At 49.6% G+C, this 27,378-nt stretch overlaps 2 protein-coding genes across 4 annotated transcripts in view; one reads left to right on the plus strand and one right to left on the minus strand.

Annotated features, from left to right (window-relative positions):
- The window catches only part of RAB36 (RAB36, member RAS oncogene family), a 96,918-nt gene extending 96,001 nt beyond the window's left edge, over window positions 1-917 (minus strand). For both annotated transcript variants that reach the window (XM_063913052.1, XM_063913051.1), the window contains exon 1: window positions 754-917. In XM_063913052.1, the coding sequence (XP_063769122.1) occupies window positions 754-813 (60 nt within the window). In that variant the 5' untranslated portion in view covers window positions 814-917. The remainder of the gene's footprint in view (window positions 1-753) is intronic.
- Window positions 900-27,378, plus strand: part of RSPH14 (radial spoke head 14 homolog) — a 577,555-nt gene continuing 551,076 nt past the window's right edge. The window contains exons 1-2 of one of the 2 annotated variants that reach the window (XM_063913049.1): window positions 900-975; window positions 16,220-16,426. In XM_063913049.1, the coding sequence (XP_063769119.1) occupies window positions 16,228-16,426 (199 nt within the window). In that variant the 5' untranslated portion in view covers window positions 900-975; window positions 16,220-16,227. Of the gene's footprint in view, window positions 976-1,175; window positions 1,444-16,219; window positions 16,427-27,378 lie in introns of those variants that run through there. The other variant, XM_063913048.1, reaches the window with a different exon arrangement.

Below are 27,378 nucleotides of genomic sequence, written 5' to 3' on the forward strand. Positions count from 1 at the left end.
ATTTCGGGCATTCGGCTCGATATATCCGATGAAATCGGGCATTTAGGAGGTGTTTCCGATCCGATGCGCGTTCCCGTGAGCATCGGATCGGATCCTCCAGATTGAATGTGCTGCACATTCAATCATGTCCGACCCCGCAGGCATGGCTGGGATCGCCCAAGATACACTGTATGCAAAAGGACAACATACGATGTATCTTGGGCAATCCTGCCCCCCGGGAGGCTGCCAGGGTGATCGCCTGCGCCATGTCAGACGGACATGGCGCGTAAGTGTACGGGGCCCTTTACAGTGTTATATACATTAGAATGTGTGGTTGTGTGAATATTTTGCAGAAAATGTATAAGAAATTCACAGGCTATATTTTATACATATATAGAAATTCATATCTATCTTTTATTTAGATGCAGACATGACACAGCATATGGCCAATGACACATTATATTTTGATGTAATAAAAAAAATATATATATATATATATATATATATATTCTATTAAACTTTAAATATTCATTCAATAACGTTTAACTCATACAGGGTAGAGAATAAATAACAGGTCATGACCCCAACCCTCAGAGACAAAACAAAACAGAAAGCATCACTGGGCTAATCTGTTAACATTAAAAACCAGGGACCTATTCATAAATAAACAATTTCAGGGGCAATTATTTAACTACAATTATAGGCTACATCTACACAAATGAGACAGACAGCATACTGTGCAGGTGGCAGACTTGTTGCTGTGGGGGCACTTGCCTTGGGCATCTGGGAGATGAGCCTGTCCCTGGGCACAGGAGGCAGCTGCGGGCTCAGCATGGTGCAACGTGGGCTCTGGGCTGTGCTGCTGGAGTGGGAATCGGGGGGCTCTGTGCCCGATCAGCGTTCAGAGGCCGCGCCACGGTTACCGGGGCAACGGCTGCCAAGCGGTGGGCGTGGCCTCGCTGCCTCAGATCACATGGAGGCGGGGCTACGGATTAGGTGAACTAGAAAGACTCATAGGACTTTTTTAGCCATGTCTCTGGTCCACGCATCACCAGCGCTTTGCTGAAGGAGATCGCGGACATGTTATGTCAAGCTCATCACATAGGAATACGTCACTATTAACTGATCTAGTCTGTACACTATGTACGCGAGAGGCAGGTATAAATAGAAGCTGAGACTTGGGCTTCATCTAATGTGGCTTCTACAAGCCTCAGGCTGCCTGTCACCTCTCTGGTTGTCACCCATTTGATTCATGCTCGTGAGTCGTGACGTAGTATTAGCTGATTACGTAAATTGCGTAAATTTACGATGATAAACATTCTAAACCAGCGTAGTGTGGAATTCAAGGCCACGCTCTATACGCAGAGGAGATGACGGTTGCCTGGCAACTTGGGTACGCTCACAATAGGCCGGGTACAAGTACAAGTCGGTGCAGCAACCGGGCAGTGCGGCGACTGCTGACCGGTGAGTTCCTTTACACCCGACACACAGGCTCACAAGGCACTGTAGCGGAGGTCATATGTCCCCTGCTGTATAACCCTGCCGTATGTCTAACCAAGACTGCAGGCTTTGGAAGTCACCCCATAGATAACACAAGAATTATGGTACATATATTAGTAATTAAGAGGAGCCAGACTGGGTATGGGTCGTTGGGTAGACACAACTTAGGTCGACATTCATTAGGTCGACCTTGGAAGGTCGACATGCATTAGATCGACATGGCCATTAGGTCGACATGTACTAGGTCGACGGGTCAAAAGGTCGACCATGTCGACCTAATGCATGTCGACCTTCCGTGGTCGGCCTATTAACTGTCGACCTAAGCTGTGTCGACCTAACGACCGTATCCCGCCAGACTCAACTGCAACACATATGTTACACAGTAACTCATGTCCTGTCATAAGGGTATGTACACAATGGCATTAGTAATGTATTATTATTATTATTATTATTATTATTTATAATAATGCATGTTAAAACGTAAAAGTAACAAAGCCTAGAAATTGCATCAGGTTAATGTGTGCCCTTGGTGTGTGTTTATAAGTGCGTTCAATCTGGGGGGGGTTCTTCTATTTTTATCATGCTTCTGTGACAGAGGGGTCTATGTACTAAGCCTTGGAGAGAGATCGAGTGGACAGAGATAGAGTACCAACCAAAGAGCTCCTGCAGGGGCTGGCTGGCGACTTTCAGCCTGGGGGGCACACAAGCAAGAGGCCCCCATTTCTCTAACGTCCTAGAGGATGCTGGGACTCCGTAAGGACCATGGGGAATAGACGGGCTCCGCAGGAGACAGGGCACTTTAAGAAAGCTTTGGATTCTGGGTGTGCACTGGCTCCTCCCTCTATGCCCTTCCTCCAGACCTCAGTTTTACACTGTGCCCAGAGGGAAATGGGTGCACTGCAGGGAGCTCCCCTGAGTTCTCTGCCTAGAAAGCATTTTTTCTCTATTTTTTACAGGGAGCACTGCTGGCAACAGGCTCCCTGCATCGAGGGACTGAGGAGAGAGGGGCAGACCTACTTAAATGATAGGCTCTGCTTCCTCGGCTACTGGATACCATTAGCTCGGGAGGGGGTGAACACAGGTTCGTCCTGGGCGTTCACTCCCAGAGCCGCGCCGCCGTTCTCCTCACAGAACCAGAAGAAAAGAAGTCAGAAGACGTCTCAGGCGGCAGGAGCCTTCAGAGCTTCACTGAGGTAACGCACAGCATTGCAGCTGTGCGTCATTGCTCCACACACCTCACACACTCCGGTCACTGTAAGGGTGCAGGGCGCAGTGGGGGCGCCCTGGGCAGCAATATAAACACCTCTCTGATGGCAAAAGACTATATACATGTACAGGTGGGCACTGTACATGTATATAAAAGAGCCCCCGCCATTTTTTAATAACTTTGAGCAGGACAGAAGCCCGCCGCCGAGGGGGCGGGGCTTCTCCCTCAGCACTCACCAGCGCCATTTTCTCTCCACAGCACCGCTGAGAGGAAGCTCCCCGGACTCTCCCCTGCTTTACACACGGTGAAAGGGGGTTTTGAAGGAGAGGGGGGGGGGCACATAATTGGCGTTTTATTACTACACAGCGCTACTGGGGAAAAGCATTCTGTGTTTCTTTCCAGGGGTATAGCGCTGGGGTGTGTGCTGGCATACTCTCTCTCTGTCTCTCCAAAGGGCCTTAAAGGGGATATTGTCTTCAGAAAAAGAGTTTCCCTGTGTGGGTGAAGTGTGTCGGTACGCGTGTGTCGACATGTTTGACGAGGAAGGCTCGCTTAATGTGGAGGGGGAGTGCTTGAATGTCAGGTCGCCGTCGGCAACGCCGACACCGGACTGGGTGGATATGCTGAATGTCTTAAATGCAAATGTAATTTTACTGCATAAAAGGTTAGACAAGGCTGAAGCTAGGGATCAGTCAGGTAGCCAGACCATGCCTGTCCCTGTGGCGCCAGGACCTTCGGGGTCTCAAAAGCGCACCATATCCCAGGTCGATGACACAGATACCGACACAGATACTGACTCTAGTGTCGACTATGAAGATGCAAAATTACAGCCGAAGGTGGCAAAGGGTATTCGTTACATGATTATTGCCATTAAAGAGGTTTTGCATATCACTGAGGAACCCCCTGTCCCTGACACGAGGGTACACATGTATAAAGGGAAAAAGCCTGAGGTCACTTTTCCGTCCTCATTTGAGCTAAGCGAATTATGCGAAAAGGCTTGGGAATCTCCAGATAGGAGACTACAAGTTCCCAAAAGGATTCTTATGGCGTATCCCTTTCCACAAAACGATAGGATACGATGGGAATCTTCGCCTAAAGTAGACAAGGCGCTGACACGCTTATCCAAGAAGGTGGCACTACCTTCTCAGGATACAGCTTCCCTCAAGGATCCTGCTGATCGCAAGCAGGAAATTACCATGATGCACATTTACACACATTCAGGTACTATTTTTAGACCGGCTATGGCGTCGGCCTGGGTTTGTAGTGCTGTTGTGGCATGGGCAGATTCCTTATCTACGGAGCTTGACACCTTAGATAGGGATGCCATTTTAATGACCATAGAGCATATCAGAGATGCTGCCTTGTATATGAGAGATGCTCAAAGAGACATTTGTTTACTAAGCTCCAGAATAAACGCTATGTCTATTTCTGCTAGGCGACTCTTGTGGACCCAACAGTGGACGGGAGACGCCGACTCAAAGCGGCATATGGAGTCATTGCCTTACAAGGGGGAGGAGTTGTTTGGAGACGGCCTCTCGGACCTTGTCTCTACTGCTACGGCCGGTAAATCGAATTTCTCTGAAGTCCTAGTGGATGCTGGGAACTCCGTAAGGACCATGGGGAATAGACGGCTCCGCAGGAGACTGGGCACATCTAAAGAAAGATTTAGGACTATCTGGTGTGCACTGGCTCCTCCCCCTATGACCCTCCTCCAAGCCTCAGTTAGATTTCTGTGCCCGGCTGAGCTGGATGCACACTAGGGGCTCTCCTGAGCTCCTAGGAAGAAAGTATATGTTAGGTTTTTTATTTTCAGTGAGACCTGCTGGCAACAGGCTCACTGCACCGAGGGACTAAGGGGAGAAGAAGCGAACCTACCTAAGTGGTGGTAGCTTGGGCTTCTTAGGCTACTGGACACCATTAGCTCCAGAGGGATCGAACACAGGACCCGACCTCGTCGTCCGTTCCCGGAGCCGCGCCGCCGTCCCCCTTACAGAGCCAGAAGCAAGAAGGTGGTCCGGAAAATCGGCGGCTGAAGACTTCTGTCTTCTCCAAGGTAGCGCACAGCACTGCAGCTGTGCGCCATTGCTCCTCATGCACACCACACACTGCGGTCACTGATGGGTGCAGGGCGCTGGGGGGGGGGCGCCCTGAGCAGCAATATTAACACCTTGGCTGGCGAACTGACACCATATATAGCCCCAGGGGCTATATAGGTGTTTATTAACCCCTGCCAAAACTTTTACAATAGCGGGAGAAAGCCCGCCGAAAAAGGGGCGGAGCCATCTCCCTCAGCACACTGGCGCCATTTTCCCTCACAGCCCCGCTGGAGGGATCGCTCCCTGGCTCTCCCCTGCAGTCCTGCACTACAGAAAAGGGTTAAAAAGAGAGGGGGGGCACAAATTAGGCGCAGTATAAATATATTATGCAGCTATAAGGGAAAAACACTCTGTATAGTGATATCCCTGTGGTATATAGCGCTCTGGTGTGTGCTGGCATACTCTCCCTCTGTCTCCCCAAAGGGCTTTGTGGGGTCCTGTCCTCTGTCAGAGCATTCCCTGTGTGTGTGCTGTGTGTCGGTACTGCTGTGTCGACATGTATGATGAGGATAATGATGTGGAGGCGGAGCAAATGCCTGTAAATGGGATGTCACCCCCTTCCGGGGTCGACACCGGTGTGGATGGACTTATGGAAGGAATTACGTGACAGTGTCAACTCCTTACATAAAAGGTTTGACGACATAGGACAGCCGGCTGCTCAGCTTGTGCCTGTCCAAGCGTCTCAAATGTCATCAGGGGCTCTAAAACGCCCGCTACCTCAGATGGCAGACACAGATGTTGACACGGATACCGACTCCAGTGTCGACGACGATGAGACTAGTGTACCTTCCAATAGGGCCACCCGTTACATGATTAAATGCAATGAAAAATGTATTACACATTTCTGATAATACCCCAGGTACCACAAAAAAAAAAAAGGGTATTATGTTTGGTGACAGAAAACTACCAGTAGTTTTCCTGCATCTGAGAAATGGATATGAGGTGTGTGAGGAAGCGTGGACTTCCCCCGATAAGAAATTGATAATTTCTAAGCAGCGTACCCTTTTCCGCCAGAGGATAGGTCACGTTGGGAAATACCCCCTAGGGTAGAAAAAGCGGTTACACGCTTATTAAAAAAGGTGGCACTACCGTCTCCGGATACGGCCGCCCTGAAGTACCTGCTGATAGAAAGCAGAAATCTACCCTTAAAGCTATATACACACACACGGGCATTATATTGAGACCTGCTATTGCCTCGGCATGGATGTGCAGTGCGGCAGCTGCGTGGTCAGATTCCCTGTCGGATAATATTGAAACCATGGATAGAGACAATATTTTGCTGAAAATAGAGCATATAAAAGACGCTGTCTTATACATGCGTGATGCACAGAGGGATATTTGCCGACTGGCATCACTAATAAGCGATATGTAAAACCATTGCCGCCAGACGGGGGTTATGGACTCTGCAATGGTCGGGCGATGCCGATTCAAAACGGCACATGGCAGTTTGCCCTATAAGGGGGTGGAACTGTTTGGGGATGGCCTTTCAGACCTCGTTTCCACAGCTACGGCTGGGAAATCAAAACTTTTGCCACAAGCTACTCCACAGCAAAAGTAAGCACTGTATTATCAGGTACAGTCCCTTCGGCCCCAGAAAAGTAGAGGACTAGAGGCTCATCTTTTCTGCCAAGAGGAAAAGGTAGAGGGAAAAAGCTGCAGCACACAGCTAGTTCCCAAGAGCAGAAGTCCTCCCCTGCGTCCGGTAAGTCCACAGCATGACGCTGGGGCTGCTCAGGCGGACCCGGGTACGGTGGGGGCCCCTCTCAGAAATTCAGCGCACAGTGGGCTCTCTCACAGGTGGATCCCTGGGTTCTTCAAACAGTGTCTCAGGGGTACAGGCTGAAATTCGAGACGTCTCCCCCCCGCCGTTTCCTAAAATCTGCCTTACCGGCAACTCCCTCTGCCAGGGAGGCAGTGTTGGTGGCTATCCAAAAAACTGTATTCACAGCAAGTGATTATCAAGGTACCCCTCCTTCAACAGGAAAAGGGTTACTTTTCCACAATGTTTGTGGTACCGAAACCGGACGGTTCGGTGAGACCCATCTTAAATTTAAAATCCTTGAACACATATAACAAAAGATTCAAGTTCAAGATGGAATCGCTCAGGGCGATTATTGCGAACCTGGACGAGGGGGATTACAGGGTCTCTCTGGACATCAAGGATACTTACCTGCATGTCCCCATTTGCCCTCCTCACCAGGAGTACCTCAAGGTTGTGGTACAGGACTGTCACTATCAGTTCCAGACGCTGCCGTTTGGATTATCCACGGCACCGAGGGTCTTTACCAGGGTAATGACCGAAATGATGATACTCCTTCGCAAGAAGGGAGTTTAATTATCCCGTACTTGGACGATCTCCTGATAAAGGCGAGCTCCAAGGAACAGTTGGTAAGGGGGTAGCACTTTCTCGGGAAGTGCTGCAACAGCAGGGCTGGATTCTCAATTCCAAAGTCACAGCTGGTCCCGACGACACGTCTTCTGTTCCTGGGAATGATTCTGGAAACAGACCAGAAAAAAGTGTTTCTTCCAATGGAAAAAGCAGAGGAGTTGTCATCTCTAGTCAGAAACCTCCTAAGACCGGGACAGGTGTCGGTACATCAATGCACACGAGTCCTGGGAAAAATGGTAGCTTCGTACGAAGCAATTCCATTAGGAAAGTTCCACGCAAGGAATTTCCAGTGGGACCTGTTGGACAAATGGTCCGGGTCCCATCTCCAGATACAGCAGCGGATAACCCGGTCGGCAAGAACCAAGGTGTCGCTGCGGTGGTGGCTGCAGAGGGCTCATCTACAAGAGAGCCGCAGATTCGGAATACAGGACTGGGTCCTGGTGACCACGGATGCCAGCCTTCGGGGCTGGGGTGCAGTCACACAGGGAGTGAAATTCCAAGGACTGTGGTCCAAACAGGAGATTTCACTTCACATAAATTTTCTGGAGCTAAGAGCCATTTACAAGGCCCTAACCCAAACATGGCCCCTGCTTCAAAACCAGCCGTACTGATCCAATCAGACAGCATCACGGTGCTCGCCCATGTAAACAGGCAGGGCGGCACAAGAAGCAGGAGGGCAATGGCAGAAGCCACAAGGATTCCCCGTTGGGCGGAAAATCATGTGGTAGCACTGGCAGCAGTGTTCATTCCGGGAGTGGACAACTGGGAAGCAGCCTTCCGCAGCAGACTCCACCCTGGAGAATAGGGACTTCATCCAGAAGTCTTCCAAATGCTGGTAAACCGTTGGAAAAGACCACAGGTGGACATGATGGCGTCCCGCCTCAATAAAAAGATATTGCGCCAGGTCAAGAGAACCTCAGGCGATCGCTGTGGACGCTCTAGTGACACCACGGGTGTACCAGTCGGTATATGTGTTCCCTCCTCTCCCTCTCATAACCAAGGTTCTGAGGATAATAAGAAAAAGAGGAGTAAGAACTATACTCATTGTTCCGGATTGGCCAAGAAGGGCTTGGTACCAGGAACTTCAAGAGATGATCTCAGAGGACCCATGGCCTCTGCCACTCAGACAGGATCTGCGGCAGCAGGGGCCCTGTCTGTTAAAAGACTTACCGCGGCTGCGTTGACGGCATGGCGGTTGAACGCCGGATCCTGAGTGAAAAAGGCATTCCGGAGGAAGTCATTCTTATCCTGATCAAAGCCAGGAAGGATGTCAGCCTGAAGTTCAGACGTTGTAAGGGAGTGCTGCATATTCAGCCCCTTTTTGTGCCCCAGTGGCACCTTGGGATCCCAATGTGGTTTCGGAGTTCCTGGAATTACATTGTTTTGAGCCACTTAAAACCGTGGACTTGAAATATCTCACATGAAAAGTGGTCATGTGTTGGCTCTGGCTTCGGCCAGGCATGTGTCAGAATTGGCGGCTTTGTCATGAAAAAGCCCTTACCTGACTTTCCATATGGATAGGGCAGAGTTGAGGACTCGTCCTCACGTTCTCCCGAAAGTGGTATCAGTCTTTCACTTGAACCAACCTATTGTGGTGCCTGCGGCTACTAGGGACTTGGAGGATTCCAAGTTACTGGACGTAGTCAGGGCCCTGAAAATTTATATTTCCAGGACGGCTGGAGTCAGGAAAACTGACTCGCTGTTTATCCTGGATGCACCCAACAAGCTGGGTGCTCCTGCTTCTAAGCAGACTAAACGCGCTGGATTTGTAGCACTATTCAGCTTGCGCATTCTGCGGTGGACTACCGCAGCCTAAATCTGTAAAAGCCCATTCCACAAGGAAGGTGGGCTCATCTTGGGCGGCTGCCCGAGGGGTCTCGGCTTTACAACTTGGCCGAGCTGCTACTTGGTCAGGGGCAAACACGTTTGCAAAATTCTAAAAAAATTGATACCCTGGCTGTGGAGGACCTTGAGTTCTCTCATTCGGTGCTGCAGAGTCATCCGCACTCTCCCGCCCGTTTGGGAGCTTTGGTATAATCCCCATGGTCCTTACGGAGTTCCCAGCATCCACTAGGACGTCAGAGAAAATAAGATTTTACTCACCGGTAAATCTATTTCTCGTAGTCCGTAGTGGATGCTGGGCGCCCATCCCAAGTGCGGATTGTCTGCAATACTTGTACAAAGTTATTGTTACAAATATCGGGTTGTTATGGCAAGCCATCTGTTCAGAGGCTCCATTTGTTATCATACTGTTAACCGGGGTTCCTATCACGAGTTATATGGTGTGATTGGTGTGGCTGGTATGAGTCTTACCCGGGATTCAAAATCCTTCCTTATTGTGTCAGCTCTTCCGGGCACAGTGTCCTAACTGAGGCTTGGAGGAGGGTCATAGGGGGAGGAGCCAGTGCACACCAGATAGTCCTAAATCTTTCTTTAGATGTGCCCAGTCTCCTGCGGAGCCGTCTATTCCCCATGGTCCTTACGGAGTTCCCAGCATCCACTACGGACTACGAGAAATAGATTTACCGGTGAGTAAAATCTTATTTTTTTACCTTATGTTCCCCCGCAGCATGCTAAGAAGGTACCCCATTATCAGATGCAGTCCTTTCGTTCCAATAAGAGCAAGAAGGTACGGGGATCGTCCTTTTTTGCCAGAGGTAAAGGCAAGGGAAAAAAGCTGCACGCAGCTAGTCCCCAGGAGCAGAAGTCCTCCCCTGCATCTGCAAAGTCCACCGCATGACGCTGGGGCTTCCCGGGGGGAGGCAGATCAAGTGGGGGCACGTCTTTCAGCCACGTCTGGGTTCACTCGCAGGTGGATCCCTGGGCATTAGAGATTGTTTCTCAGGGATACAGACTGGAATTCGAAGACATGCCTCCTCGCCGGTTTTTCAAATCGGCTCTGCCGACTTCCCCGTCAGAGAGGGAGCTAGTGTTAGCTGCAATCCAAAAATTGTATATTCAACAGGTGATAGTCAAAGTTCCTCATCTCCAACAAGGAGAGGGATATTACTCAACCCTGTTTGTGGTCCCGAAACCGGACAGTTCGGTCAGACCCATTTTAAATCTAAAATCCCTGAACCTGTACTTGAAGAGATTCAAGTTCAAAATGGAATCACTCAGGGCGGTCATCGCCAGCCTGGAGGGGGGGGATTGGATGGTGTCCCTGGACATAAAGGATGCATACCTTCATGTTCCGATTTTCCCCCCTCACCAGGCGTTCCTGAGATTTGCAGTACAGGACTGTCACTACCAATTTCAGACGTTGCCGTTTGGGCTTTCCACGGCCCCGAGAATTTTTACCAAGGTAATGGCGGAAATGATGGTGCTCCTGCGCAAGCAGGGTGTCACAATTATCCCATACTTGGACGATCTCCTCATTAAGGCGAGATCTCGGGAGAAGTTGCTGGACAGCGTGTCTCTGTCCATGAAGACGTTGCAAATGCACGGCTGGATTCTCAATATACCGAAGTCCCAGCTAGTCCCTGCAACGTGTCTGACCTTTTTGGGCCTGATTCTAGACACAGACCAGAAGAGGGTTTTTCTTCCGATGGAAAAGGTTCAGGAGCTCATAGCCCTTGTCAGGAACCTATTGAAGCCAAAAAAGGTTTCAGTGCATCATTGCACACGGGTTCTGGGGAAGATGGTGGCTTCATACGAGGCCATCCCCTTCGGCAGGTTCCATGCGAGGACCTTTCAATGGGACCTATTGGACAAATGGTCCGGGTCCCATTTACAAATGCATCAAAGGATAACCCTGTCTCCCAGGACCAGGGTATCTCTCCTGTGGTGGCTGCACAGTGCTCACCTACTAGAGGGTCGCAGGTTCGGCATTCAGGACTGGATCCTGGTGACCACGGACGCAAGCCTCCGAGGCTGGGGAGCGGTCACGCTAGGAAGAAATTTCCAAGGTCTCTGGTCAAATCTAGAGACTTGTCTCCACATCAACGTCCTGGAGTTGAGGGCCATATACAATGCCCTACGTCAGGCGGAGAAATTGCTTCGGGACAAACCGGTTCTGATTCAGTCGGACAATGTCACGGCAGTGGCTCATGTAAACCGCCAAGGCGGAACAAGGAGCAGAGTGGCCATGGCAGAAGCGACCAGGATTCTATGCTGGGCAGAAAGCCATGTAAGCGCACTATCAGCAGTGTTCATCCCGGGGGTGGACAACTGGGAGGCGGACTTCCTCAGCAGGCACGACCTGCATCCGGGAGAGTTGGGACTTCATCAGGAAGTCTTCGCACAGATCACGGGTCGGTGGGGACTGCCTCAGATAGACATGATGGCATCCCGTCTTAACAAAAAGCTAAAGCGGTATTGCGCCAAGTCAAGAGACCCTCAGGCGGTAGCGGTAGACGCTCTGGTGACACCTTGGGTGTTCAGATCGGTCTATGTGTTTCCTCCTCTACCTCTCATACCCAAGGTGTTGAGAATAATAAGAATAAGCAGGGTCAGAACAATCCTCATTGTTCCAGATTGGCCACGGAGGACTTGGTATCCGGAGCTGCAAGAGTTGCTCACAGAAGATCCGTGGCCTCTTCCTCTAGGGCAGGACCTGCTGCAGCAGGGGCCCTGTCTGTTCCAAGACTTACCGCGGCTGCGTTTGACGGCATGGCGGTTGAACGCCGGATCCTAGCGGAAAAAGGGATTCCGGAAGAGGTCATTCCTACCCTGATCAAGGCTAGGAAGGACGTGACATCGAAACATTATCACCGTATATGGCGAAAATATGTTTCTTGGTGTGAGGCCAGAGCTGCTCCTACGGAGGAGTTCCGTTTGGGCCGTCTACTTTACTTCCTTCAAACAGGAGTGAATTTGGGCCTTAAACTAGGGTCCATAAAGGTCCAAATTTCGGCCTTATCCATTTTCTTTCAAAGAGAATTGGCCTCTCTTCCTGAAGTATAGACTTTTGTTAAGGGGGTGCTGCATATTCAGCCTCCTTTTGTACCTCCGGTGGCGCCTTGGGATCTTAACGTGGTATTACGTTTCCTCAAGTCCCCTTGGTTTGAACCACTCAAAACAGTGGAGTTGAAATACCTCACTTGGAAAGTGGTCATGTTGTTGGCATTAGCTTCGGCAAGGCGTGTATCAGAATTGGCGGCTTTATCACATAAAAGCCCATACCTGGTTTTTCACGTGGATAGGGCGGAGTTGAGGACTCGTCCTCAATTTCTGCCAAAAGTGGTCTCATCTTTTCATATGAACCAACCTATTGTCGTGCCTGTGGCTTCACGGGACTTGGAGGATTCCGAGTCCCTGGATGTGGTCAGGGCTTTGAAGATTTATGTGACCAGAACAGCTAGGATCAGGAAGACTGAGGCTCTGTTTGTTCTGTATGTGGCCAACAAGGTTGGCGCTCCTGCTTCAAAGCAGACTATTGCTCGCTGGATCTGTAACACGATTCAGCAGGCTCATTCTACGGCAGAATTGCCATTGCCTAAATCGGTTAAGGCCCATTTCACTAGGAAGGTGGGCTCTTCTTGGGCGGCTGCCCGAGGGGTCTCGGCATTACAGTTGTGCCGAGCAGCTACTTGGTCGGGGTCAAACACCTTTGCAAAGTTCTATAAGTTTGATACCCTGGCTGAGGAGGACCTCCTGTTTGCTCAATCGGTGCTGCAGAGTCATCCGCACTCTCCCGCCCGTTTGGGAGCTTTGGTATAATCCCCATGGTCCTTACGGAGTCCCAGCATCCTCTAGGACGTTAGAGAAAATAGGATTTTACTTACCGGTAAATCTATTTCTCGTAGTCCGTAGAGGATGCTGGGCGCCCGTCCCAAGTGCGGACTTCTTCTGCATGACTTGTATATCGTTATGGCTTACATAAGGGTTATGTTGTAGTTTTATCGGTTGGACTGAGGCTATGTTGTTGTTCATACTGTTAACTGGGTAGTTTATCACAAGTTATACGGTGTGATTGGTGTGGCTGGTATGAGTCTCGCCCTTAGATTTACAAAAATCCTTCCTCGTACTGTCCATCTCCTCTGGGCACAGTTTCCCTAACTGAGGTCTGGAGGAGGGGCATAGAGGGAGGAGCCAGTGCACACCCAGAATCCAAAGCTTTCTTAAAGTGCCATATCTCCTGCGGAGCCCGTCTATTCCCCATGGTCCTTACGGAGTCCCAGTATCCTCTACGGACTACGATAAATAGATTTACCGGTAAGTAAAATCCTATTTTTTCTACCAGTGTATGCAAAGTAGAAATGGGCATCACAATGTTGGGTGTGCAAGTTGGTCAATGTGGGTATTGAGTGACGGGGAGGGGGGATAGCAGGACTGAGTGAAGAGTGATGCCTATCAAAAACCAACAAGTGGAACCAGGGGCGCATTTAGAGAGGAGGAGGCCCGTGTCCAGCCTCCTCCGTTCGGGCTGCCTCCTCTCTGCCGGAAGCGCTGAGAGTCTGAGCACTAAATGGCTCAGACCCTACAGTGCATGCGCAGACCTCTGGGAAAATGTCATGGTGGCCATTTTTCCAGCGTTTTCTTTACTGTGCATGATCAGAACTCTGTGAAAATGGGAGCTGCTCCATTTTTACGGTGTTTTAACAGCGCTGCTGACGTCGTCGCGGGACTCAGGAGGATGAGTGTTAAAAAAATGGGTGCGGCGTGGGCTCCCCCTGGACTCAGGGGCCCGTGTGCACCGCACACATTGCACCCATTACAGGTACGCCAGTAAATGGAACATAAAACATCCCAGGAAGCAGGAAAGGGATGTTGGTACCATGTAGCCAGAAGTCATATTGCAGGACACAGTTAAAATGTAAACAAATATAAAAATTTAAAAAAAATCCACCAAAATAACAATAGTTACTCTAAATGCCTAATAGGACCGAAGCAGTAAGTTAGTTCGTATGACATAAGCTCCATCAATAAGTGCGCTCTGTCATAGATATAAATAGGCAACCGACAACAGTGCTAAAACAGCAGAGTCACTAGTAGCGCCTATGGTAACTATAAATACAACACATAGGGGGTCATTCCGAGTTGATCGCTCGCTAGCAGGTTTTAGCAGCCGCGCAAACGCATAGTCGCCGCCCACTGGGGAGTGTATTTTCGCTTTGCAGAAGTGCAAACGCTTGTGCAACAGAGCGCCTGCAAAATCATTTTGTGCAAAACAAGACCAGCCCTGTAGTTACTCTTCGTGCGCGTTGATTCTAATGACGGAGGGATGGCTTTTGACGTCACACACCCGCCCAGCGTTCGCCCAGCCACGCCTGTGTTTTTCCCGACACGCCTGCGTTTTTCTGAGCACTCCCAGAAAACAGTCGGTTAACACCCAGAAATGCCCTCTTCATGTCAATCTTCCTGCGTTCGGCCGTGCGACAGAAAGCTTCTCTGGAACCTGTGCAAAACCACAATGCTCTTTGTACCAGTACGTCACGCGTGCGCATTGCGGTGCATACACATGCGCAGATTAGCCTTTTTTTCACTGATCGCTGCGCTGCGAACAACGGCAGCTAGCGATAAACTCGAAATGACCCCGATAGTGTATTAGTAAATATCACTACAGTAACTAGCCCAATCCGTAACAAAAGTTAAAAAATAAAAATAAAAATGTTAGGCAAAAAACAAATGACTAAAACACTCAGCGTTGGATGTATCAAGCATCACATTGTTGTTGTGTTTCATCTCACTAGAACTGCATTTTCTGAGTTTTGACGCATTTTTACCTTTCATGCATCACGCTCTGTATGCTGAACCGAGAGTAACAACCTGAGGCAAAAATGGAGTGCTATTCATAAGACCAATTCACACATCCAGCAGATAATGACAGGTAAATGCGGCGTTCAAGGGACTTGTACATCAAAGAATCAATGTAACCAAGCAGTGTTTTATGCAACATTTCAGTCCTTGCAGACTTTTATCAAAACATATACAGTACATACATACATACATTGTGACATAACATACCGTTATAGGACTAGCTATCCCTTCGGTGTTGCCGGCCATGTGTGCCACTCGTTGTACCCCCTGACATCAGCGTCATGCACTGGGGACCCAGCCGTGTCACTGGCCAATGCATGTGCTTGCGTCATGATGTGACACGCTGATTCCATTGCCAAGACAGCTTGTGTCATAACCGTAGAAGCCGCTGTTACAACTGGGTGCATCTAACAGGAGAGTTGTCCTATACAGAAACACCTCTATCAATGTTATATACCGATAAAGTGCTGCAATGTACAAAGAGTGCTGCAATGTACATCCATCTAATGATACACCAACAAAGTAAAAACATCATAAAAAAAGAAAAATACAAAAATAAATCATGCAGAAAATAACAATACAAAGCTAAAGAAAAAGAAAATAAATAACAGAACACTTGAAGCAAGGGGATCCGTTCTGGCACCGGCATCCCGAATGAGATCACAAACCCGGAGCCCGGCATCCGAACAGCTGAGATCCCGAACGAGTGACTGCCGGCCCACCGGAGAGGTAAGGTTAGGCTACGGGAGTGGGGGTTAGGTTGCGGGGTGGGGTTAAGTTTAGGCACCCTCTGGGAGGGTTAGAGTGTGGAGGAGGGAGGGTTAGGTTTAGGCTGCGGGAAGGGGGGGTTAGGGTTATAGGCAACACCTGTTAGGGTTAGGCTGAGGATAGGGCCTAAACCCTCTGTAACATGGCAGTAAGGAGCGGATTAGTTGGTACTATCTCCGCCCACTTTATCTCTCTCTAAAGCTTAGTACATAGACCTCAGAAGTTGTTATCTTATTTCAGGCAATGTATATCTGGAAAAGCCTTCTTAGTCACATCTTCTTACATTTACTATGCACTGCCACAGATATAACTGTGTTGACAAGCACCAATCAAAGTAATGAAGTGCAATGTATGTAAAAATGTAAATATGTACAGACACTGCTTATTTGGTATCATGATTTTTATTTTCACATCCATTTACACGTGCTTAACTTACTTTAGAAATGCAAAATTGTGGTGACCTACAGTATATGGCCACATTGCCTTAGACATGTCTTTCGTACCGCCACCCTTAACACAGTAACATTCATGTTTTTCTCTTATAGCAAATATATGTGTGCAATTCCTTCTTTTCTGTAGTTACAGGAATGGCTGAAGCCAGAGTGTCCACTTACTTACCACCTAACATCGACCCCACAAAAGCCCCAATTGCATTTGGACAGAGGGCTTTACCAAAACTAAATGAGGAGCTGAGGGACCCTGAGTTAATCACACGGCAGAGAGCTCTAATGGCACTTTGTGACCTTGTGCATGATCCGGAGAATGTCTATCAGGCAATGCGTTTGGGTAAGTCTTGCTCTCCATAATATTTGTTTCCTTTATTAATAAAGCACCAGCAAATTTACCATGTTGTATGGGCATGTTGTACACATGGGAGGTAGTTACATGACCGGTGGTCAGGAGACCGCCGGTCACAATACCAACGCTGGAATCCCACTCCCTTACAGTCCCGACAGTTGGCATGCCGACTAACAGGGACTATTACCACTCGTGGATGTTCACGGCATCCATAGAGTGGGAATATAACCCCCGAGCCCACACCATGGTGAGTGCAGCGAGCCCGCAAGGGGCTACGTTCCGCCTGCCCCCCACCCCCACCCCGCCAGGCATCTGCAAGCCGGGATTCCGGCGTCAGTATGGTGACCAGCGGTCTCCTGACTGCCGGTCACTCATACCCAACCCGTACACATTGGTAACATATACATTACACACTTGCAGAGAGATGTCAGACCTAGCAATCCACTAGACATACATTACATACATAAATATGTATAGAGAGAGCATATATATATATATATATATATATAAATAAATAAATAAAATGATGGCGGCACTCAGCGCACAAGAGATCAGTACACAAACAGATTTAAATCTGAACTTTTAACAAGTCTATTGCTTTCATCAGGGATTCAAGCTATTAACTTGCTGAAACGTCGGAGATATATCTGCCTGTGTACTGCTGATTTCTCTTACGTCCTAGAGGATGCTGGGGACTCAGTAAGGACCATGGGGTATAGACGGGCTCCGCAGGAGATAGGGCACCTAAAAAGAACTTTGACTATGGGTGTGCACTGGCTCCTCCCTCTATGCCCCTCCTCCAGACCTCAGTTAGATCTTGTGCCCAGAGGAGAATGGGTGCACTGCAGAGAGCTCTCCAGAGTTTTCTGTGGAAAAAGAATTTTGTTAGGTTTTTTATTTTCAGGGAGTCCTGTTGGCAACAGGCTCCCTGCATCGTGGGACTGAGGAGAGAGAAGCAGAGCTGGCTTGTAAAGTTGGGTACTGCTTCTAGGCTACTGGACACCATTAGCTCCAAAGGGAGTCGGAACACAGGTCTCACCTGGGGTTCTTCCCGGAGCCGCGCCGCCACCGTCCTCCTCAGAGATGCCGAAGATAGAAGCCGGGTGAGTATTGAGGAAAAGACTTCAGGCGGCAGAAGACATCAGATCTTCATGAGGTAAGCACGCAGCGGTAAGCTGCGCTCCATTGCTCCCTGTCACACACACAAAGCAGGCACTGAAGGGTGCAGGGCGCAGGGGGGGCGCCCTGGGCAGCAATAAACCTCGCTTTGGCCATAAAGAAGGTGGATTAGGCTGGGGGACAGTAAATCCGCGGACCCCCGCCATTTTATTAATATATGATGAAGGGACCGAAGCCCGCCGTCGGGTGGGCGGGGCTTGATCCTCAGCACTAACCAGCGCCATTTTCTCCACAGAGTCTGCAAGAGAAAACACTGGCTCCCTGTTCTCTCCCCTGCTGAGCTTCACAGGTTGGAAAAAGGAGGAGGGGGGCACTTTGGCGACGCAGTGAGTGGAGATTACGATTATAAACATATAAAAGCGCTATCTGGTTGTATATTCCAGTGTTTTTAAGCGCTGGGTGTGTGCTGGCATACTCTATCTCTCTGTCTTTCCTAAGGGCCTGGTTGGGGTTTTGTCCCCTTATAGGTAAATCCCTGTGTGTGGGGTGTCGGTACGTGTGTGTCGACATGTCTGAAGGCTTCTCCAAGGAGGAGGTGGAGCAAATGAGTGGTGTGTCCCCGTCGGTTGTGCCGACTCCTGATTGGATGGACATGTGGCATACGTTGCATGCAAGTGTGGCATCTTTACATAAGAGGCTTGATAAGGCTGGTTTAGGGGGGACATCAGGCGGTCAATCCTCAGATTGGACCGACTCACAGGGCCCGTCGGGGTCTCAAAAGCGTCCCTTAACACAAGACACTACTACCGACACGGATTCTGATTCCAGTGTCGACTATGACGAAGTAAAATTGCACCCTAGGGTGACTAAAACTATTCAGGGTATGATTGTGGCAATAAGGGATGTGTTGCATATTGTGGATGAACCCTCGGTCCCTGACACAAGGGTACACATGTTTAAGGAAAAGAAACAGATTATTAATTTTCCCACATCTCATGAATTAAATGAGTTCTTTGGAAAAGCTTGGGAGACTCCGGATAAGAGACCGCAGATCCCCAAAAGAATTTTTATGGCATACCCTTTCCCTAAGCAGGACAGGGAGATTTGGGAATTACCCCCCACTGTGGACAAGGCCCTGACGCGCTTATCCAAGAAAGTGGCGCTACCGTCTCCTGACACAGCGGCCCTTAAGGACCCTGCAGATCGCAGGCAAGAAACTACCTTAAAGGGTATTTATTCTCATACAGGTGCTGTGCTAAGACCGACGATTGCATCGGCATGGGTGTGTAGCGCAATTGCAGCTTGGACAGATGAGCTGACAGATCAATTTGATACTATGGATAAGGACACTATATTCCTAACTCTAGCCCATATAAAGGACGCAGTCTAATTTATGAGGGATGCTCAAAGGGACATTGGATTGCTAGCTTCTAGGGCCAATGCCATGGCTATCTCAGCAAGAAGATCCTTATGGACTCGCCAATGGACAGGTGATGCGGATTCCAAGAAACATATGGAAGTACTACCCTATAAGGGGGATGTATTGTTTGGGGATGGGCTGACGGACCTGGTTTCCACAGCTACAGCAGGTAAATCAAATATATATTCCCCAACAGCAAAAGAAAGTAACATCCTATCAGATGCAGTCCTTTCGGTCGCACAAGTCTAAAAGAGGTCGGGGATCCTCTTTCCTCGCCAGAGGTAAGGGCAGAGGCAAGAGAGCACCTGCTGTGGCAGGTGCCCAGGAACAAAAGTCCTCCCCGGCTGCTTCAAAACCCACAGCATGACGCTGGGGCTCTCCTGAGGGAGTCCGCACCGGTGGGGGCACGTCTTCGACTTTTCAGTCAGGCCTGGGTCAGTTCGGACCTGAATCCCTGGGTGCTGGAAATTGTTTCCCAGGGTTACAAACTGGAATTCGAGGAGGTGCCCCCGCGCCGATTTTTCAAATCGGCCCTACCAGCTTCCACATCGGAAAGGGATGTAGTGTTAGCTGCAATTCAAACGCTGTGTATACAGCAAGTGATAATCAAGGTTCCCCTGCACCAGCAGGGAAGAGGTTACTACTCAACCCTATTTGTGGTCCCGAAACCGGACGGTTCGGTCAGACCGATTTTGAATCTGAAATCCCTAAACCTATACATAAAAAGATTCAAATTCAAAATGGAATCACTCAGAGCGATAATAGCCAACATGGAGGAGGGGGAGTTTATGGTGTCTCTGGACATAAAGGATGCGTACCTTCATGTCCCCATATATGCCCCCCATCAGGAATACCTGAGATTCGCTGTACAGGATTGTCATTACCAATTTCAGACGTTGCCGTTTGGACTTTCCACGGCCCCGAGGATTTTCACCAAGATAATGGCAGAAATGATGGTGGTCCTACGCAAGCATGGTGTCACAATTATCCCATACTTGGACGATCTCCTGATAAAAGCGAGATCAAGAGAGAAATTGCTGAGCAGTGTGGCGCTCTCTCTGAGAGTGCTCCAGCAACACGGTTGGATTCTAAATCTACCAAAGTCACAGTTGATTCCGACAACTCGACTGCCGTTCTTAGGTATGATACTGGATACGGAACAAATGAAGGTCTTCCTCCCAATAGAGAAAGCCCAAGACATCCAGAACATGGTCAGAGAACTGCTAAAACCGAAAAGGATGTCAGTTCACCAATGCACTCGAGTTCTGGGGAAAATGGTGGCGGCCTACGAGGCCATTCCCTTCGGCAGGTTCCATGCAAGGACTTTTCAATGGGACCTTGTGGACAAGTGGTCCGGGTCCCATCTGCACTTACATCGGAAAATAACTCTGTCCCCAGGGACCGAGTGTCCCCCCTGTGGTGGTTGCAAAGTGCTCACCTCCTGGAGGGTCGCAGGTTCGGAATTCAGGATTGGATCCTGGTTACCACGGACGCGAGCCTCCGAGGATGGGGAGCGGTCACACAGGGAAAACATTTTCAGGGTCTGTGGTCAGACCAGGAGTCCTGTCTACACATCAATGTGTTGGAACTCAGGGCCATTTACAACGGCCTTCGACAAGCGGAGAATTTTCTTCGAAACCTACCGGTTCTGATTCAATCAGACAATGTCACAGCAGTGGCTCATGTGAACCGCCAAGGCGGGACAAAAAGCAGAGTCGCGATGGCGGAAGCCACAAGGATCCTTCGCTGGGCGGAAAATCATGTAAGCGCTCTGTCAGCTGTCTTCATTCCGGGAGTGGACAACTGGGAAGCAGACTTCCCCAGCAGACACGATCTCCATCCAGGAGAGTGGGGACTTCATCAAGAAGTCTTTGCAGACGTAACACGTCTTTGGGGAACTCCTCAAATAGACATGATGGCGTCACGTCTCAACAAAAAACTTCAGAGGTACTGCGCCAGGTCTCGGGACCCTCAGGCAATAGCAGTGGACGCTCTGGTAACACCGTGGGTGTTCAAATCGGTCTATGTGTTTCCTCCTCTTCCTCTCATCACGAAAGTGTTGAGGATCATAAGACGAAGAAGAGTACAGACGATACTCGTTGACCCAGACTGGCCTCGAAGGGCTTGGTACTCGGATCTACAAGAGATACTCACAGGAGACCCCTGGCCTCTTCCTCTGAGGGAAGACCTGTTGCAGCAGGGGCCCTGTGTATTTCAAGACTTACCGCGGCTACGTTTGACGGCATGGCGGTTGAACGCCGAATCCTAGCAAAAAAGGGGATTCCGGAAGAGGTCATCCCTACGTTAATAAAGGCTAGGAAGGAGGTGACGATAAAACATTATCACCGTATCTGGCGAAAGTATGTGTCTTGGTGTGAGACCAAGAATGCACCTACGGAAGATTTTCATCTGGGTCGTCTTCTCCACTTCCTACAGACAGGAGTGGATATGGGCCTGAAATTAGGCTCTGTTAAGGTACAGATTTCGGCCCTCTCGATTTTCTTTCAGAAGGAATTGGCTTCTCTTCCAGAAGTCCAGACGTTTGTAAAGGGAGTGCTGCACATCCAGCCCCCTTTTGTGCCTCCAGTGGCACCATGGGACCTGAACGTGGTTTGCAGTTCCTAAAATCACACTGGTTTGAACCGCTTAACAAGGTTGAGTTGAAATTTCTTACCTGGAAGGTGGTCATGTTGTTGGCCTTAGCATCAGCAAGGCGAGTGTCAGAGTTGGCGGCTTTGCCACACAAGAGCCCCTACTTGATTTTTCATGTGGATCGAGCTGAATTGAGGACACGTCCGCAATTTTTGCCTAAAGTGGTTTCTTCGTTCCATATGAATCAACCTATTGTGGTGCCTGTGGCTACAAGTGACCTGGAGGATTCCAGATCCCTGGACGTAGTCAGGGCCTTAAAAATTTATGTAGCCAGGACGGCTAGAGTTAGTAAAACAGAGGCTCTGTTTATCCTGTATGCGGCCAATAAGATTGGCGCTCCTGCTTCGAAGCAGATTATTGCTCGCTGGATCTGTAATACGATTCAGCAGGCTCACTCTACGGCTGGATTGCCGGTACCAAATTCGGTTAAGGCCCATTCCACTAGGAAGGTGGGCTCTTCTTGGGCGGCTGCCCGAGGCGTCTCGGCTTTACAACTTTGCCGAGCGGCGACTTGGTCGGGGTCAAACACTTTTGCTAAATTCTACAAGTTTGATACCCTGGCTGATGAGGACCTAGCGTTTGCTCAGTTGGTGCTGCAGAGTCATACGCACTCTCCCGCCCGATTGGATGCTTTGGTATAAACCCCATGGTCCTTACGGAGTCCCCAGCATCCTCTACGGACTAGGAGAAATAGATTTACCGGTAGGTTTAAAATCTTATTTCTCTGACGTCCTAGTGGATGCTGGGGACTCCGTCAGGACCATGGGGATTAGCGGCTCCGCAGGAGACAGGGCACAAAAATAAAGCTTTAGGATCAGGTGGTGTGCACTGGCTCCTCCCCCCATGACCCTCCTCCAAGCCTCAGTTAGGTTTTTGTGCCCGTCCGAGCAGGGTGCAATCTAGGTGGCTCTCCTAAAGAGCTGCTTAGAAAAAGTTTTTAGGTTTTTTATTTTACAGTGAGTCCTGCTGGCAACAGGCTCACTGCAACGAGGGACTTAGGGGAGAAGAAGTGAACTCACCTGCGTGCAGGATGGATTGGCTTCTTAGGCTACTGGACACCATTAGCTCCAGAGGGATCGAACACAGGCCCAGCCATGGAGTCCGGTCCCGGAGCCGCGCCGCCGACCCCCTTGCAGATGCCGAAAAGTGAAGAGGTCCAGAAACCGGCGGCAGAAGACTTTTCAGTCTTCATGAGGTAGCGCACAGCACTGCAGCTGTGCGCCATTGTTGTCACACACTTCACACCAGCGGTCACTGAGGGTGCAGGGCGCTGTGGGGGGCGCCCTGGGCAGCAATGAAATACCTATACTGGCTAAAAGATACATCACATATAGCCCCTGGGGCTATATGGATGTATTTAACCCCTGCCAGATCTCAGAAAAACGGAAGAAGAAGCCCGCCGAAAAGGGGGCGGGGCCTATTCTCCTCAGCACACAGCGCCATTTTCCCCTCACAGAAATGCTGGTGGGAAGGCTCCCAGGCTCTCCCCTGCACTGCACTACAGAAACAGGGTTAAAACAGAGAGGGGGGGCACTTATTTGGCGATATGATTATATATATTAAGATGCTATAAGGGAAAAACACTTATATAAAGGTTGTCCCTGTATAATTATAGCGTTTTGGTGTGTGCTGGCAAACTCTCCCTCTGTCTCTCCAAAGGGCTAGTGGGGTCCTGTCCTCTATCAGAGCATTCCCTGTGTGTGTGCTGTGTGTCGGTACGTGTGTGTCGACATGTATGAGGACGATGTTGGTGAGGAGGCGGAGCAATTGCCTGTAATGGGAGTCGACACCGGAATGGATGGCTTATTTAAGGAATTACGTGATAATGTCAACACGCTGCAAGGTCGGTTGACGACATGAGACGGCCGGCAAACCAATTAGTACCTGTCCAGGCGTCTCAAACACCGTCAGGGGCGTTAAAACGTCTTTTTACCTCAGTCGGTCGACACAGACACAGACACGGACACTGAATCCAGTGTCGACGGTGAAGAAACAAACGTATTTTTCTTTTAGGGCCACACGTTACTTGTTAAGGGCAATGAAGGAGGTGTTACATATTTCTGATACTACAAGTACCACAAAAAAGGGGTATTTTGTGGAGTGTGAAAAAACTACCTGTAGTTTTTCCTGAATCAGATAAATTAAATGAAGTGTGTGATGATGCGTGGGTTTCCCCCGATAGAAAATTATTGGCGGTATACCCTTTACCGCCAGAAGTTAGGGCGCGTTGGGAAACACCCCTTAGGGTGGATAAGGCGCTCACACGCTTATCAAAACAAGTGGCGGTACCGTCTCCAGATAGGGCCGCCCTCAAGGAGCCAGCTGATAGGAGGCTGGAAAATATCCTAAAAAGTATATACACACATACTGGTGTTATACTGCGACCAGCGATCGCCTCAGCCTGGATGTGCAGCGCTGGGGTGGCTTGGTCGGATTCCCTGACTGAAAATATTGATACCCTTGACAGGGACAGTATTTTATTGACTATAGAGCATTTAAAGGATGCATTTCTATATATGCGAGATGCACAGAGGGATATTTGCACTCTGGCATCAAGAGTAAGTGCGATGTCCATATCTGCCAGAAGTTGTTTATGGACACGACAGTGGTCAGGTGATGCAGATTCCAAACGGCACATGGAAGTATTGCCGTATAAAGGAGAAAAAGACAACGTCTTTTCAGCCTCAGTCCTTTCGTCCCCATAAGGGCAAGCGGTCAAAAGGCCAGTCATATCTGCCATGGGATAGAGGAAAGGGAAGAAGACTGCAGCAGGCAGCCCATTCCCAGGAACAGAAGCCCTCCACCGCTTCTGCCAAGTCCTCAGCATGACGCTGGGGCCGTACAAGCGGACTCAGGTGCGGTGGGGGGTCGTCTCAAGAGTTTCAGCACGCAGTGGGCTCACTCGCAAGTGGACCCCTGGATCCTACAGGTAGTATCCCAGGGGTACAGATTGGAAGTTCGAGACGTCTCCCCCTCGCAGGTTCCTGAAGTCTGCTTTACCAACGTCTCCCTCCGACAGGGAGGCAGTAGTGGAAACAATTCACAAGCTGTATTCCCAGCAGGTGATAATCAAAGTACCCCTCCTACAACAAGGAAAGGGGTATTATTCCACACTATATTGTGGTACTGAAGCCAGACGGCTCGGTGAGACCTATTCCAAATCTGAAATATTTGAACACTTACATAAAAAAGTTCAAATCAAGATGGAGTCACTCAGAGCAGTGATAGCGAACCAGGAAAAAGGGGACTATATGGTGTCCCGGGACATACCTCCATGTCCCAATTTGCCCTTCTCACCAAGGGTACCTCAGGTTCGTGGTACAGAACTGTCACTATCAGTTTCAGACGCTGCCGGTTGGATTGTCCACGGCACCCCGGGTCCTTACCAAGGTAATGGCCGAAATGATGATTCTTCTTCAAAGAAAATGGACGATCTCCTGATAAGGGCAAGGTCCAGAGAACAGTTGGAGGTCGGAGTAGCACTATCTCAAGTAGTTCTACGACAGCACGGGTGGATTCTAAATATTCCAAAACCGCAGCTGTTTCCGACGACACGTCTGCTGTTCCTAGGGATGATTCTGGACACAGTCCAGAAAAAGGTGTTTCTCCCGGAGAAGAAAGCCAGGGAGTTATCCGAGCTAGTCAGGAACCTCCTAAAACCAGGAAAAGTGTCAGTGCATCATTGCACAAGGGTCCTGGGAAAAATGGTGGCTTCTTACGAAGCGATTCCATTCGGCAGATTTCACGCAAGAACTTTTCAGTGGGATCTGCTGGACAAATGGTCCGGATCGCATCTGCAGATGCATCAGCGGATAACCTTATCGCCACGGACAAGGGTGTCTCTTCTGTGGTGGTTGCAGAGTGCTCATCTGTTAGAGGGCCGCAGATTCGGCATACAGGACTGGGTCCTGGTGACCACGGATGCCAGTCTGAGAGGCTGGGGAGCGGTCACACAGGGAAGAAACTTCCAGGGAGTATGGTCAAGCCTGGAGATGTCTCTTCACATAAATATACTGGAGCTAAGAGCGATTTACAATGCTCTAAGCCTGGCAAAACCCCTGCTTCAGGGTCAGCCGGTGTTGATCCAGTCGGACAACATCACGGCAGTCGCCCACGTAAACAGACAGGGCGGCACAAGAAGCAGGAGAGCAATGGCAGAAGCTGCAAGGATTCTTCGCTGGGCGGAAGATCATGTGATAGCACTGTCAGCAGTGTTCATTCCGGGAGTGGACAACTGGGAAGCAGACTTCCTCAGCAGACACGATCTACACCCGGGAGAGTGGGGACTTCATCCAGAAGTCTTCCACATGATTGTGAACCGTTGGAAAAAACCAAAGGTGGATATGATGGCGTCTCGCCTTAACAAAAAACTGGACAGGTATTGCGCCAGGTCAAGAGACCCTCAGGCAATAGCTGTGGACGCTCTGGTAACACCGTGGGTGTTCCAGTCAGTGTATGTGTTTCCTCCTCTGCCTCTCATACCAAAAGTACTGAGAATTATACGGCAAAGGGGAGTAAGAACGATACTCGTGGCTCCGGATTGGCCAAGAAGAACTTGGTACCCGGAACTTCAGGAGATGCTCACGGAAGATCCGTGGCCTCTACCTCTAAGACGGGACCTGCTTCAGCAGGGACCGTGTCTATTCCAAGACTTACCGCGGCTGCGTTTGACGGCATGGCGGTTGAACGCCGAATTCTAAGGGAAAAAGGCATTCCGGAAGAGGTCATTCCTACACTGGTCAAAGCCAGGAAGGAGGTGACTGCACAACATTATCACCGCATTTGGAGAAAATATGTTGCGTGGTGTGAGGCCAGGAAGGCCCCCACGGAGGAATTTCAATTGGGTCGATTCCTACATTTCCTGCAAACAGGATTGTCTATGGGCCTCAAATTGGGGTCCATTAAGGTTCAAATTTCGGCCCTGTCGATTTTCTTCCAGAAAGAATTGGCTTCAGTTCCTGAAGTCCAGACTTTTGTGAAAGGAGTACTACATATACAGCCCCCGGTTGTGCCCCCAGTGGCTCCGTGGGACCTTAATGTAGTTTTGGATTTTCTCAAATTCCATTGGTTTGAGCCACTCAAATCGGTGGATTTGAAATATCTTACATGGAAAGTAACCATGCTACTGGCCCTGGCTTCAGCCAGGAGAGTGTCAGAATTGGCGGCTTTATCGTATAAAGTCCATATCTGATTTTCCATTCGGACAGGGCAGAACTGCGGACGCGTCCTCAGTTTCTGCCTAAGGTGGTGTCAGCGTTTCACCTGAACCAGCCTATTGTGGTGCCTGCGGCTACTAGCGATTTGGAGGATTCCAAGTTGCTGGACGTTGTCAGGGCATTGAAAATATATATTTCAAGGACGGCTGGAGTCAGAAAATCTGACTCGCTGTTTATACTGTATGCACCCAACAAGCTGGGTGCTCCTGCTTCTAAGCAGACGATTGCTCGTTGGATTTGTAGCACAATTCAACTTGCACATTCTGTGGCAGGCCTGCCACAGCCTAAATCTGTCAAGGCCCATTCCACAAGGAAGGTGGGCTCATCCTGGGCGGCTGCCCGAGGGGTCTCGGCATTACAACTCTGCCGAGCAGCTACGTGGTCGGGGGAGAACACGTTTGTAAAATTCTACAAATTTGATACCCTGGCTAAAGAGGACCTGGAGTTCTCTCATTCGGTGCTGCAGAGTCATCCGCACTCTCCCGCCCATTTGGGAGCTTTGGTATAATCCCCATGGTCCTGACGGAGTCCCC

This window comes from Pseudophryne corroboree, chromosome 1 (assembly GCF_028390025.1).
Source record: "Pseudophryne corroboree isolate aPseCor3 chromosome 1, aPseCor3.hap2, whole genome shotgun sequence".
NCBI lineage: Eukaryota > Metazoa > Chordata > Amphibia > Anura > Myobatrachidae > Pseudophryne > Pseudophryne corroboree.